This window comes from Aspergillus affinis (assembly GCF_023601865.1).
Source record: "Aspergillus affinis strain CMG 70 chromosome Unknown NODE_119_length_109024_cov_85_548670, whole genome shotgun sequence".
NCBI classification, from domain to species: domain Eukaryota; kingdom Fungi; phylum Ascomycota; class Eurotiomycetes; order Eurotiales; family Aspergillaceae; genus Aspergillus; species Aspergillus affinis.
In genome coordinates, this window is record NW_026515900.1 from 56,729 (window position 1) to 70,833 (window position 14,105).

At 51.3% G+C, this 14,105-nt stretch overlaps 5 protein-coding genes across 5 annotated transcripts; 3 read left to right on the forward strand and 2 right to left on the reverse strand.

Annotated features, from left to right (window-relative positions):
- Window positions 1–241: 241 nt before the first annotated feature.
- Window positions 242–5,810, forward strand: KD926_000910 (putative PHD transcription factor (Rum1); the record flags this gene model as incomplete). The annotated part of the gene is made up of 5 exons (XM_053104739.1): window positions 242–607; window positions 786–1,698; window positions 1,764–1,855; window positions 1,913–4,584; window positions 4,649–5,810. The coding sequence occupies 5 exons, from the start codon at window positions 242–244 to the stop codon at window positions 5,808–5,810; spliced, it is 5,205 nt and encodes a 1,734-aa protein (XP_052952024.1).
- An 833-nt stretch (window positions 5,811–6,643) lies between these two features.
- On the forward strand, window positions 6,644–7,468 carry KD926_000911 (uncharacterized protein; the record flags this gene model as incomplete). The annotated part of the gene is made up of 4 exons (XM_053104740.1): window positions 6,644–6,717; window positions 6,781–7,029; window positions 7,132–7,170; window positions 7,219–7,468. 4 exons carry the CDS (start codon window positions 6,644–6,646, stop codon window positions 7,466–7,468), a joined length of 612 nt encoding a protein of 203 aa, XP_052952025.1.
- Window positions 7,469–8,767: 1,299 nt separating this feature from the next.
- On the reverse strand, window positions 8,768–10,565 carry KD926_000912 (ankyrin repeat and protein kinase domain-containing protein; the record flags this gene model as incomplete). The annotated part of the gene is made up of 5 exons (XM_053104741.1): window positions 8,768–9,075; window positions 9,137–9,815; window positions 9,877–9,943; window positions 10,160–10,457; window positions 10,505–10,565. 5 exons carry the CDS (start codon window positions 10,563–10,565, stop codon window positions 8,768–8,770), a joined length of 1,413 nt encoding a protein of 470 aa, XP_052952026.1.
- A 100-nt stretch (window positions 10,566–10,665) lies between these two features.
- KD926_000913 (uncharacterized protein) lies at window positions 10,666–12,407 on the forward strand (the record flags this gene model as incomplete). Its single annotated transcript, XM_053104743.1, has 6 exons — window positions 10,666–10,721; window positions 10,796–11,102; window positions 11,162–11,483; window positions 11,539–11,876; window positions 11,982–12,155; window positions 12,375–12,407. 6 exons carry the CDS (start codon window positions 10,666–10,668, stop codon window positions 12,405–12,407), a joined length of 1,230 nt encoding a protein of 409 aa, XP_052952027.1.
- Window positions 12,408–12,537: 130 nt separating this feature from the next.
- Window positions 12,538–13,934, reverse strand: KD926_000914 (NAD(+) diphosphatase; the record flags this gene model as incomplete). Its single annotated transcript, XM_053104744.1, has 3 exons — window positions 12,538–13,241; window positions 13,332–13,778; window positions 13,835–13,934. 3 exons carry the CDS (start codon window positions 13,932–13,934, stop codon window positions 12,538–12,540), a joined length of 1,251 nt encoding a protein of 416 aa, XP_052952028.1.
- Window positions 13,935–14,105: the final 171 nt, after the last annotated feature.

Here is a 14,105-nt window from a genome sequence, read left to right on the forward strand (position 1 = left end):
TAGTCCTCTCTCGTCCACTTCCTTCACCTCCTCTCTCTCTTCTCCCCCTCGTTCACTCCCCTACCATCGTACGGCAGTAGTGGATGGTCTTTCTTCTCTATATCCTATCTCCATCTCAATCCTTTCCTGGCTTTTCGATCGTCCCATGTGTTTTTCGCATCGGATGATAGCCCCCTTCCGTCCGCGATAAAACAGGCGCAATTTTCCCCCTCGCTCTCAATTAGGCCGTTGCCTCTCAGAGATGGTGGCTCCGGCCTCAACGGGAGGCAACTCGACAGGCTTGCAGCCTTCGGCGAGCCGTCAACCTACCCGATCCTCCAGCACCCACCCATCGCATTCTCACAATGTACCTCTGAGCGCTCGACGCTCCGAACCTCTGGATCTGTCCACGGTAGAGCGACGAGGACAGGCTAATGCTCCTCGAGAACCGAGCAAACGAATCCGACCTCATGGCCTGCAAGAAGCCCCGACCTTTCGTCCAACCGAGGAGGAGTTCAGGGATCCGGAAGCATACATTCGGAAGATCGCGCCCGAAGGCAAGAAATATGGAATTTGCAGGGTTATTCCACCAGAAGGATGGCAACCCACCTTTGCTATTGACACGGAGGTATGGATGAGATTACTATGCGTTCGTTTTTTTTTTTTTTTTTTTTTTCGCACCTTGTTTTTATGTGTTTTTGCTTTCTTTTCTTCTCCCCAACCCTCGGCACAAGTTCCGCGCCTCTCCTAGCGGGTCAATGCGTGTTTTCTCGCGATCGAAAATAGCTGACGACGTGATTTCCTAGCGCTTTCACTTCAAAACTCGTCGACAGGAGCTTAACTCGGTTGAAGGAGGTATGCCCCCGCGTTCAGCCACGTTCGCTGCCGGTGGAACTCCGCAGCCCAGTTCTGACTCGAACCCAGGTACTCGTGCGAACTTGAACTACCTCGACCAGTTGGCCAAGTATCATAAACAAAATGGTACCAATCTCAATCGCTTCCCAAGTGTCGATAAGCGACCCCTGGATCTTTACAAGTTGAAAAAGGCGGTCGAAGTTCGAGGTGGTTTTGATCAAGTCTGCAAGATGAAGAAATGGGCGGAGATTGGTCGCGATCTGGGCTATAGCGGCAAAATTATGTCTTCTCTTTCGACATCGCTTAAAAATTCTTATCAGAGATGGCTTCAACCGTACGAGGAATATCTACGGGTAGCTAAGCCTGGAGTGCAGCAGCAACTGGAGCTGGAACATGGCGGGCCTTACACGCCGTCGCCCAACCATTCACCTATGACCAAGAAGCCGATCCCGCCGGAAAACCGGACTCCTTCAGCGACTCCTCAAAGCGCACTTAGCATGGCGGCTACGGCTCCCCAGAGCACCTCGAAAGAGTATGAGGCAACCCCTGATAAACTCCCGCCAGCGGTTGAGCCTACTCCACCCCGACCCATCGCCTCCGGTTTTACTCCCGTCAATGCCAGCTCCGGCTTCACCGCTGTCAATCAATCTCCTTTTGTCGCGGTCAACAGTGCTCCGGTGAAACGTGAAGCTGAGAATGGCTCACTTACCCCGAAAAGCGTCGCAGAACACCCTGCCACGTCGACGCCTGTCTCTAATGGCCACGGAAGCCATCCGATGAAACGCGCGATCAGCCATGAAAGCGGTTCGCAAACTGACAACGGCGATGATCCGAACGGCCGGCGAAGTAAGCGCCTTCGAAAAGGTATGTTTTAAATATAAAAGAAAAAATTAAACAAGGGATCGTGGTTTCTGATGTTTTCTTTGCAGATGCTCCACCAACTGTCGCTGGTTCACACATGAGTCTTCTTCGTCCTACTCCTCCACGGCCCCGTAAGAGTGACAGTCGCAAAACCGGTGATGTAAGTATCCCATGCGGCCCCCATTCACCATGTCTTGGATACTAAATGAACTTATAGAAGTGCGAGAACTGTGGAAAGTCAGAAGATCAATCTTCTATTCTTGTGTGTGATAGCTGTGATCACGGGTACCATAAGCAATGTCTCGACCCTCCCTTGACAACTGTCCCGGAGTATGACTGGCACTGCCCCAAGTGTCTTGTAGGCACCGGGGAGTTCGGTTTCGAAGAAGGAGGAGTTTATTCCCTGAAGCAATTCCAGGAGAAGGCCCGTAACTTCAAGAAACATTACTTTGCCTCCAAGATGCCTTTTGATCCCGTTCTCAACACTCACCGTCGTGAATCCGAGGATGACGTGGAACGTGAGTTTTGGCGGTTAGTGGAAAGTCTGACGGAGACGGTTGAAGTCGAATACGGTGCCGACATCCACTCAACTACGCATGGAAGTGGGTTTCCCACGATCGAGCGGAATCCGCTCGACCGATATTCAGTTGACCCTTGGAATCTAAATGTTCTCCCGTTCCATGGGGACTCGCTTTTCCGCCATATCAAGTCTGACATTTCCGGCATGACGGTTCCCTGGGTGTATGTCGGCATGTGTTTCTCAACCTTCTGTTGGCACAACGAGGATCATTACGCCTATTCCGCCAATTACCAGCACTTTGGTGCCACCAAGACATGGTACGGAATTCCCGGGGCGGATGCCGAAGCATTCGAGGAGGCAATGCGACAGGCTGTCCCGGAGCTTTTCGAAGGTCAGCCCGACTTGCTTTTCCAGCTTGTTACTCTGATGCCACCGGACCAACTCCGGAAAGCCGGCGTCAATGTCTATGCACTTGATCAAAGGGCCGGGCAATTTGTCATCACTTTCCCGCAGGCGTATCATGCTGGGTTCAACCACGGCTTCAATTTCAACGAAGCTGTCAACTTTGCGCCCGCAGACTGGGAGCCGTGGGGTGCAGCGGGTGTCGAGCGTTTACAGGCCTTCCGGCGTCATCCATGTTTCTCACACGACGAGTTGCTATTAACAGCAGCGGCTCGTGATCCATCAATCAAAACTGCCAAGTGGTTGGCTCCTGCGCTCCAGAGGACCTCTGAGCGTGAACTGGCTGATCGAGCCTTATTTGCAGCTCAACATCGAGAGGTCGCTCCTCATAATTGCACTCTCGGATCCCGGGAGCCTCCGGCTGCTGGTGGTTGTCAACTAAAACTCATAGTCGAAGAGGAAGATCTTCCCGAGGAGGATTACCAATGCCAATTCTGCAAGGCTCTTAGCTACCTGACGCAATTCCGCTGCCATAGGACCGGGAAGACAGTGTGCCTGGTACACGTGGAAACTTACGATTGCTGTGGAGAACCGCTCACCCAAAGGTTACTTGGACCAGACCACACATTGCGTTACCGGATTAGCGACGACGACTTAAGAACCTTGGTACACAAGGTTCAGGAACGTGCCAGGATCCCGGAAGCATGGGGTGAGAAGCGTGACAAGACTCTGGAAGAAGATCCTAGGCCCCAGTTGAAGGTCCTTCATAACCTACTAAATGAAGGTGAGAAAATCCCATACCATTTGCCTGGTCTCCAAGATCTTGCGGCGTTCGTTCAGCGTTGCGATAAATGGGTTGAAGAAGCAACCAACTACATCACCCGGAAGCAGCAGAACCGGAGGAAGAACGAGAAGGCTTGGCGCAGGAGTACTTCTAAGGCCGCGCAGCTGGAAGAACGTGATCGTGAAGTTCGCAGAGTAGAAAACATCTACGCCCTTCTTGCAGAGGCTGATAAACTGTCGTTCGACTGTCCACAGATGGCTGCTCTGGAAGAGAAGACCCGCGAGATCGAGAAATTCCGCCAGGACGTTAACGGTGCCCTCATGAACCCCCATATCCGATCGGTCCAGGAAGTGGAAGAGCTAGTGGAGTCCTCCCGCAATTTCAACGTGGAGATACCCGAGGTAGAAGGACTGGAACACATCCTTCGGCAGATGAAGTGGAATGACGAGGCGCGTCGGCGACGGGAACAGTATTTGACCCTCAAGGACTGCCAGGAGCTCATCCTAGCCGGCGAACAACTAGGACTCTCGGAAACCAATGACCATCTCCTCTATCTCAAGGACCTGTGCCGCCATGGAGAGGCCTGGGAAGCTAAGGCCAAGGAACTGATGTCCGTTGAGGCAGTCCACTATCAACAGCTCGAAGCGCTGTCCGCCCAGGCAACCCGATTTCCCGTCTCGCCCGAGACCCTCGCAGGCGTGGATGCCATATTGACAAAACAGCGTGAGGCACAGAAAAAGATCCAATCCCTATATGAAAGGAGTAGGGATCCTGACCTTCGAAACCGTCCCAAGTATAAAGAGGTCCGCGAGCTTATGGAGTCCCTGGAGGAACTAAACAGCCGGCCAACCGGTGCCCTTGATCTGGAGCGAGAACAGAAACGTCACGAGGACTGGATGAGGAAAGGCAAGAAATTATTTGGAAAGGCCAACGCTCCGCTCCACATTTTGAAATCCCACATGGAGTACGTTGAAAAGAGAAACTCTTACTGTTTTGATCTGGAAGATCGATGTCGGCCTCCGGTCGAACCGGCCTCGAGAGATAACAGCCCAGACGGTCTTCTGGAGAATAATACTGCCCCCAGCATGTGGGGAGGAGGAAAGTCACGCAAACGAGACGTGTTCTGTATTTGCAGACATTCGGAGGCGGGTATGATGATCGAGTGTGAAGTCTGCCACGAATGGTAAGCTAGTGCCCTTGTGTTCCCTGCATATGAGATAGACACGCTAATCGCCAACCCTCGTTAGGTACCACGGCAAATGCTTGAAGATCGCGAGAGGCAAAGTCAAGGAATTTGACAAATACACCTGTCCTATCTGCGACTGGCGCCAAAAGATTCCCCGTGATGCCGCGCGCCCCAAACTTGAGGATCTTCAGGAATGGCAGGCCGAAATTGCCGGTTTACCGTTCCAGCCTGATGAAGAAGAGATCCTCGACAGTATACTCAACCAAGCGACTACCTTCCGTGACTTTCTTCAGAGCTTCACCAACGCCGCCTGTACCACCACCGAAGAAGTTCCGACCCTGATATTTTATTTGCGGAAGATCGAGGGCGCCGAGGTTTTACTGGCGTACGAGACCAACTTCTTCCGACAAGAAATCCATAAGTGGGCGCCTGTGGCTCCGGAAGCCCCGCCGATCCTAGAACAGTCTCTTTCCACTCGCAAGCCGCGCCCAACGAAGCAACAAAAGATTATGGCACAGTTGGGCGTCGAGCGTCCGGAAGACCTTCCACCTCACCTGCGCTCGAAACAGCCGAATCTCGCCAAACGCAGATCCATTGACTCCCCAACCAGCAGACCTCCCCTCCTCCTGCCCGCACCTCACACTCCTACCGGCGACTCTCATTCGGATGCTTATCGCTCGGGGCCTACTTTGGCCACGATGTCAGACTCCCAAAACCCCCCTTACCCTTTCTCTGCCAATTACTCTCTTCCCGGAAGTGACACCACACCGGCCTTCGCGCCAGATTCTTCCGCATTCCTACCCCACGCTGCGGCGCGTTCTCCTTCGTTCCCTGCTCGCTCTCCCTCCCCGCATCACCAAGGGCTAGATACGTCGCTCTTCAGTTCTCCCCAGTTCACTCGGGACCAAAATGACACGGCCCCGGGCGTGGACGTCGATAATGAGGATCCATTTGATAGTAGTCCGCGACAGAATCTAGACGACGTGTTTGCAGACCTGACGAATCAAGACGTCGAACCGGATCCGGAACCCCAACAAGTGCTGGAACCTGAACTGGAACCCATGGAGAACTCCCACGCTATCGAGGCGCTCGAGGTTCTTGACGCTAGCAATGAGGATCATTCTGATCCTACGGACGATGAAGCTTCACCTGACAGCAAACCCAATGGAGCCGTTAAAGCCTTGACGGAATCGGAAGTCGCATCTAACGCGGACTTGGTTTAACTTCCTTCTACCTACTATGAAAGGGAACTCAACTCGGATATCATTATTTTCTTACTACTTCTTTGTGACCAAAATTAGCGGGGCTCTCATGAGAGGATTTGATTTGTTCTTTTGTTTTTTTGTTTCTAATTTCTGACGAGCCATCGACGTCGAATCCACCATATTTTCGGCGGGCATTTTGTGGCGTTTACGAGTCACCTGGTGGTCTCTTCCCTGTTTTGCGATGTATGAGTCTTGACGGTGTTTATGTTTTTGATATGGTCTTTTGCTGTTGATATTCACCTTCTGCCTGTGTTTTGTTTCATTGCTTTTTTTAATGAGCTCGGTGTATCCAAGGGGTTGGAGAAATGGGTGAGTCTCCGCATATCCAGGGTGTGCTTTTGTGTTGCGTTCTTTGCTGCATGGTTTTTCATTTCTGTGTTCTCATTCTTTGTCTATGGGGATGAGCTGTTTGGCACGACCAACTTTTGTTACTGCTCGAACCGAGTCCAGCGGAACTAGCAGTGTTTCTGATGTGGTCGTGTTCGAAGTCACCTTTTTTCCTACTCTTTGACTACATGTTGAGTGTAATACTACGCGAACCACGTTTTCTGTATCCTTAATGAATGAAATAGACTTCTAGTTCATCTTTTTCTGCTGTATAAAGAACCTATTGTACTATTTATTACCCTGGGATTCTATACAAAGGTGAATGGCTTCAATTCTGCACCGGGAATGCAGGGCCAATCCAGGTCACGTGTGGGGCTGAGCGCGGCGTCAGCCTTGATTCCACTTCTACTGTCGCGGCTTTTGAACCCCTGAACCTGACATTCTTTATCTAGAGCGTCTCTATCATGACGAGTTCAAGGGGAAACGGCGATAGAGATGAGATGGTACCCAGGGGTCAAGAGGAGCTCATACAATACCAGTAAGCAATTCACGGCAGGTGGTCTCAGAGGCTGATGCCTGAGCCTCACTAAATCCGATATAGGGGATACAGAGACTGGACTGAGCAACAAGTCTTACTCAATGCCGATGAATTCATTACCAAATATGAGTTACACGATCTTCGTGATATTCTGAGAAAGGGTGCTCTTCTTGCTCACGACCCAACCAATGCTTCCTATGCTAAGGGATTGGAGCAAGATCCGCCCATTCTCGCTAACACTATTGCTGCTCGACCGCCCTCCTTTCGACGTATGCTGCAGTTTTGGTTCTTTGTCGTGGCGGCTGGGACTTGGTATGCCTGGAAATATGCCCTAACTCGAATAACGTCTAGATAGACCGCTGACGGATAGTCCTGGACATGAAGTGGATTGATGGTTCCTGAATATGCCTTTAGTAATGGCTATGATCCCGACGCAATACAATGGGTTTATGTGTAAGTGCTCCATGCGAAAAGTCTAAACCCGTCTAAACAACAGAATAGGATGCCATATCTAGCCGGTTCCATATTCACAGCCCTGCTAAGCCGATGTCTTACGTCGCGCAATATTATGCTCACTTTTGGGGCTATCGGCCTCATTCGGTCCATAGTCGATGTCCTGTGGCTTGATATGTCTAGTGACTTGCAGATAAAAGCCCATAAATTGTTCTTACTTGGTTTGGGGGCAGTCCAGATGTGTACGGCACCAGTCAATTTGGCCGAGATAAGCGAGCCGGGCTACGAGGCTATCTGATCTCGGCGTGGATAGTGTAAGTTCTTCCATGAGAAACATTCAGGTCTAGCTTCAGAACACATAGTCATTGATGAGACCATTAGGATTGTATCACTGGTCAGCGCCCAGATATCCATCCTGGGGAGCATGACTAGTTTGACCTTACTTTTACTTGTTCTATTTCTGGCAACAATGATGACTTCCTGGGAGTCACCGTACCCGCTAATCTGCAGAGGCGAAATGCGTCATGCATACAAATCGCTACGCTCTCTTCGACCCACTGACCTCGAAGCTGCTCGGGATCTGTTCCGGATTTATCATCAACTCGAGATGGGCGGCTAGGGATTGCATCAAGCAAAGTCATCTTGGAGACGCTTCTGCAGCATTCAGAAAAGCCGAGCGCTATTACCCTCTATTGTGATTTTGTTCTCGTTTATTCTGATGCGATTCCAATATGAAACTCCGGTCTTGGTGTTGGACGAAACGACCCTAATTACGAGGCTGGTCTTCTTCCCCTTCACTCTAATGTTTCTCTACTTCACCATGCGTGCAATGAAGAGATTCGGCCTTCAAAGTGTCCTCGCTGGGATTATACTGTTGGACCTGTTAACAATATGTGTCTTTAACGCACTGAAGTTGTGGGATATATTAGATTCTTCTCTCTGTTTAGTTCCTCGGGTCATGTGGAAGGCAGCGCTTGTTACTTTGTCGGCTGGAAGCTTTTCCCCTACATATCGTGGTAAGTGTTCCTCGAGCTGAATTAGATTGATGGATCAACGTGATCGTTTACCCTGACTGTCATGGCCTGCTAGGTACCGGAGTCTCGGTGATGTCTTTATTCTTCTACGGCAGTATTCTGCTTGTAGAATTACTTGCGAAAGCACATGTCTATGATCTTTCTAATAAACTGTTTCGGTAAGTTGGGCGCTATGTCTACCTAATCTACTTGGTTCCCGGCTACAGATAGGCTGACTGACTGTTCTTTTCTCGTCAAGTGTCTTCAGCATTGGTGCTTTAATCCTCGCCTTTTAATTCATCATCGAGATATCGGATCTCAACTTGGAAGAAATCCAAGCGAAGCTCGCGATACCTTTAGACAAGATTCCTATCACATCCGTGTCAAACTTCCTTATCTATTTCAACGCTGCTGCTTGCGAAGGAAAGTGGAGCTTGTTCTGTTTGACGAGTATCATCCTTGCTTCGATGAAATAACCTTGAGTGAAGCTTGAGAAGGGACTTAACATTATTGTATTATGTTTTAATATCGAATTTGCAGTCCTTATCGCAGTTAGAAAAGACTATAGAAGAATTTTTACTTATTTAGATGCTCCCAAGCGGGCACGGCAGTTTCTCAGATATACCTCCCCAAAACAACACCCGCTGAAGGCGTCCTTCGAAGCTGAGATCTCCTACCTTTGTATCCGCTCCAGCATCTACTAGCGCACGAATGACTTTTCCTTTTCCTGCCTCGACTGCTTCATGTAATGGTGTTTTCAGACTATTGTCCACCTGATTCACGTCCGCACCGATCTTGATCAGGTCGTGGATGAACTCACTGCTGAATCTGCCTGAAGCAGCAGCAGCATAATGAAGCGCAGTTCGCCCTTGACTATCCACAATATTCGGATCTGCACCCGCCTCGAGTAACACTTCAGCCACGCGTTGCTGGCACAAATACATAGCGTAGACTAACGGCGTACGCCCAAACCGACCGCGAATATCTGTCGAGGTCGAAGTTGAATGTTGCGAGATGGAGCGCCGTCTCGCCGTGGGGTTGGGTGCGGATCGACCCCTTTGCGCCGTACTCGAGGAGGATTTCAACTCTGTTGATAGAACCTGTGCTTGTGGCGAGATGGAGGGCCGTGATCGGTGTCTCTAGGATGTGCCATAGCTCGGAGGTGTGGTAGTCCTGGTTCATGATTAGGAGGATTCTCTGAAGACATACAGGGTAAGGCGTTGATACTATTACGTCGTCTTCGGCGGTTGTACTGGTGGTACTAGGCTGGTCTGTTGAAGGGTTATTAGGAGAGAAGAGAGTATGCTCGGCCGCAACGTGGTTTCGCCAGCCATCCGTTGATAAGATGTCGTTGTCATTCTCGCTGCTGATGAATTCTTCTCGGTCCCAGTCTAGCTCGTTGGGCGATATATCCGCCGTCTCGGTGACAACCCAGTTCGACATAAGTTCGACAGATGCCGCAGGTCGGCCAGCAGAATCGAGGACCATGAGCTTCTTGATGAATAGCCGGCCGGAGAGGCTGATGCCCCGGCGTGTCAGCGAAATCTCTAGATATGGCACCAATCCCCTGCAGTGATCGGCGAGAGTTTGGTATTTCGGGAAGGGTGACTCCTTCGTGACCACTAAGATGTTCTGTGGCCGTGTTGGTACGTCTAATGACCCTGGATCAGTTGACTGTTTCCCCCGGACGTACCTGTGGCTTTATGTCCCTGTGGGTAATGGCCATTTCATGCAGCTTTGCTAGGCCTTGGAGCAGCTGGCTGCACATCCCCCATGTCACTGACTCGTGTAAGGGCTCGTTGAAACAAGCGGCGAGATCCCCAAGGGGGCAATATTCCATGGCAATGCATACGAAGCCCTCGGATCAGAACCAGCCATACAACTGAATGAATAGCGAGGTCTCCTGGATGGCAGTTAGTAATCAGGCAAAGCACCAGAAGAGAAGATATTATGTGAATCGAACGAATACTGCCTACTACGGGAATTGGTATTTACTTGCATCGGATGCCCTCCCCATGAGCTGGATCTCAGGACGCCAGTCTTTCACTTGCGGGCTATGAGGCTTGACCTTCTTGATCACTCTTAATGTTCCAGTAGAAGTCTCTTCGACGTGGACATGCACCGTGATTGACCGTTTCTTCTTCCACATGGTCACATTCCGCTTCCGAACGTCGTCGCCGCCGCCAGATGTGTAGGTGACCTCTCGACTGACGTCCCCCAACACCGTCACATCCAGCTGAGAATGGGTGGGATCTTCATCCATAGCGACCTGAGCTGTTTTCCCTCAAGAAACTTAGCCTGCAACTCTAGCTACCACGTACGCGCCTGTTCACTGCTCAGCCTGATCGGTCGGATGAACGTTTGCCCGTAAGTAAGCGCCATGCTGACTAGGGTTAAGGATTGGCCTGTTTATATTTAGCCTCTTTTGTCCTCGACTGTGCACCTGCCAAGGATTGAGGCTCAGAGCTTCGGTCGCTGCAGTATGGAGGCCGCTGGACTGGTACTCGCCGTGGCTGGAACGCTGGACATCTGCGTCAAGTAAGTTCACTGAGGTTTTACTGCTTCAATCTGATTAAATATGGCTTGCTTGATGACTGTGTGTGACATGACAGATATGGAACCCAACTTAGGGCTATATACCGAGATATCAAGCACCTGGAACGCGACGCCGAGGAGCTGCGTGTAACGATTCAGGGCGTACTGGTGAAAACTCAGATACAACTCCAGTCGCTTAAATCAATGTGGACAGCCCTGGATCCCAGTCTCCAGAGTCATTTTTCTGAGGCAGTGGCGCGACTGAAACTGAGACTTCTGGCTTCCTTGGACGATCTCAAACAGCTCAAGGAATACGGTCGAGCGGGCTCGTCGACCCCCGACAAGCTCAAAGCTCTCTACTTGAAGAAACATGTCAAAAATATGGTTTCCGACATCGAAGAGTGGCAGGCTAGGTTTGATCCCTCTTGGTACCTCATCACTAGGATCTCGGATTCAACCGTCGATCGCCAATTGACGGCCGGCTTATCGCACCGCGATCCCTCCACGACGAGGCTTGCGCGCATGAGGGAGGCGATCAGAGAGTCGTCATCATCTTCATCGACCGAGAACCACGGATCAGTTTCGGTATTCAAGTCTCCAGATACGATCAGCTCGGCTTAGACCAGAATCGCCGATATCAATACCTTCACGGCGTCCTATACCGACGACGACCAACCTGTGATCCTCGATCAGACAAACTACTTACCTGCAACCGCTGCAAGGTCCAGGCTTCAAGTCCACGATCTAGCAAGACTCCTCCGCAATGTCAACCATAAAACGTTCAGTCTCCTCCGTTGCTAAGGTGTCATTGACGTGTCAGACGAAACACAGACGCAATACCAGTTCATCCTAGAAGTCCCCCGGGGTCTCATAGCGCCAATGACCCTACGAAATCTCCTTCAGAGCCAGCCTCGATGCTCCTTGAACCACCGATTCCAACTCGCCAAGCAACTCGCCCGCTCCGTCATGTTCGTCCATACCACCGGATTCGTACATAAGGGGATCCGCCCCGAGTCGGTCCTCGTGTTCGCAGACGCCCAGAACCCAATTGAGTACAACCACTCATTCCTCATCGGTTTCGAGAGGTCCCGTCATGCCGAATCTCCCACCAACTACGCGGGCGACCTCGAATGGGAGCGCAATCTGTATCGACATTCCGTGCGTCAAGGCCAGTGGCCCTAAGAGCTGTTCGTCATGCAACATGATATCTACAGTCTTGGCGTGTGTCTGCTCGAGCTTGAGTTATGGAAATCGTTTGTTCAGAGTGGCCCTGGGGAGGATACCGCTAACACTTCCTGGCCGGAACTTGATGTCGCGTCTGCGCTGGCGGATAAAGATTTACGTCGCGGCGCATTCGTCGTCAAGGATCGGCTTGTGGAACTTGCTCAAGACAGACTCCCTTCGCTGGTGGGGCTGCGATATACGGAAGTCACCGTGGTGTGTCTCTGTTGTCTGGATGATGGAGAGGACAATGTTTTTTTTTGGGGGGGGGGGGGGGATTGGACAGAGTTGATCAGGATGGGATTGTTGTGGGAGTTAGGTTTATTGAGAAGGTATGTTTCCCCCTCCCTTGTCCATCCTCTCTCAACTACGAAGCATACAATGTATCAGTTGATACCAATCTACCTTAGGGAATGGACTTCTGACGTCGTGAAGATTCTTATGAAAATTGAAGAACTGCTTGTGTAATATGTGGCCCTTAGTTCCTTGATAACAGCTTGGTTCATGCGCTATTCTATAACACCGACCCTGTGTATGTATGTACTGCTCATATATCCTATCTATAGTCTAGTGACCAAACAAAAGCCCTCCCCTCTATTTACATCTTCGAATTCTTATCCCCCAGGAAATCTATGTTGATAGCCGCTCTAATCAACTGATTAGCAATGGCAGTAGGCGGCGGCAATCTCAGTCCCCCTTCTTTATATTCCGGACCCGCATTCTCCCCCAAGGGACTCGTCCCAACCCTCAACGCCTCCTCGACCTCAGAGACATCAAACCACTTCGCATCCTCCAGCTCGGGATCATGTTCCAGGTTGATCGTCTCGTGCGCAGGGTCGCTGACCTGCGCAATGGCTCCGATCATCAGGTTAGCGGGGTACGGCCACGGCTGGGACGAATGGATCACGACCCGCGAGAGCGTCACGCCCGCCTCTTCCCAGACCTCGCGCCGAACCGCGTCCTCAACCGACTCAGCGGGTTCGATGAACCCGGCCAGCGTGGAGTACCAGTTGGGCGGGAAGCGCTTGGACCGACCGAGGAGAATGCGCTTGCCATCGGTCGACACCACGGCGACGATGATGGTCGGGTCGGTACGCGGGAACGACAGGTTGGAGATGGTAGTCCGCGTGTTGCATGCAGGTCGCTCGGCTGGTTTTCCGTCGGCCACACGTGCAAGATCCGTCGGGGGACAGGCGCGCTTGGTGCCTGAGTTCACGGATATTGTAGGGTTGCCGCAGGTCCCGCAGAAGGTGTTCCGGGTGTTCCAATCCGCCAAGGCGCGAGCCTGGGCATAAATGGCGGCTTTAGAATGATGCAGTTAGCGAAAAATATTCCTGAATGTTGCACCCATCACACAGAGCACAAGGTTTAAGGGAAAGGGAAAAAACGCACCCTCATCAGCCGAAAATGACATGGCCACTCGCGCCTGAAGGAAACTAAGTCCCTTCGCCTCCATCGCGGTAAGAATCTCTTTGGCATTGGATTGCTGCTCCTTGTTGCCTCTGGGCGTGGCATCTAGCGCGAAGTAGGGCGTTCCAGTGTAGATCTTCCACGCAAAGCCGCCCTGCTTGCAACTCTCGTCTAGTCCGAGGAATATCAGATGCGGGCTGGTTTTCCGCGAGTCATGTTCCTTGATGACGTCCTCCTCGGGTTTATCGTAGATGTTCGCCGGTACGAGCTTTTGCACTTCCTCGTACTTGGCATGGTACAGTTCCGCGGGGGATTTTGTGAGAGGCGCAAGTTCCTTGAGGATAACGAAGCGCGTGGAGGGGTGCTTCAGGGCTGCGGACAGGAAGGGGTGGTCTCCGCGCAAGAATGACAGCCGGTTCAAAGGCGAGCCTATCAAGGTTAGAAATGTGGGCTCCAGATTGCATCAGGCAGTGCAGGGGATGTACTGGAGAAGTAATTCACCGTCTCCTTTCCAAATTGACGAGACAGCATCGATTCGGCTTGCGTGTGCGCAGGCGTGGGAAGTTGAGGATGGTTGCTCATCATGTAATTGATACCAAGTAAAAGAGAGGGGAGATTGGGGTAATCAAAACCGTCTATAGAAGAAGTCTATATCAAAGACACCGCAATTCTAAGCCAGTAAGGAAGTAAAAAAGCGGAGATGGAGCACGCAAGAAAGTCTCCCCTCGTTCTGCTTCTGTTCGCCTCCGATAAGAA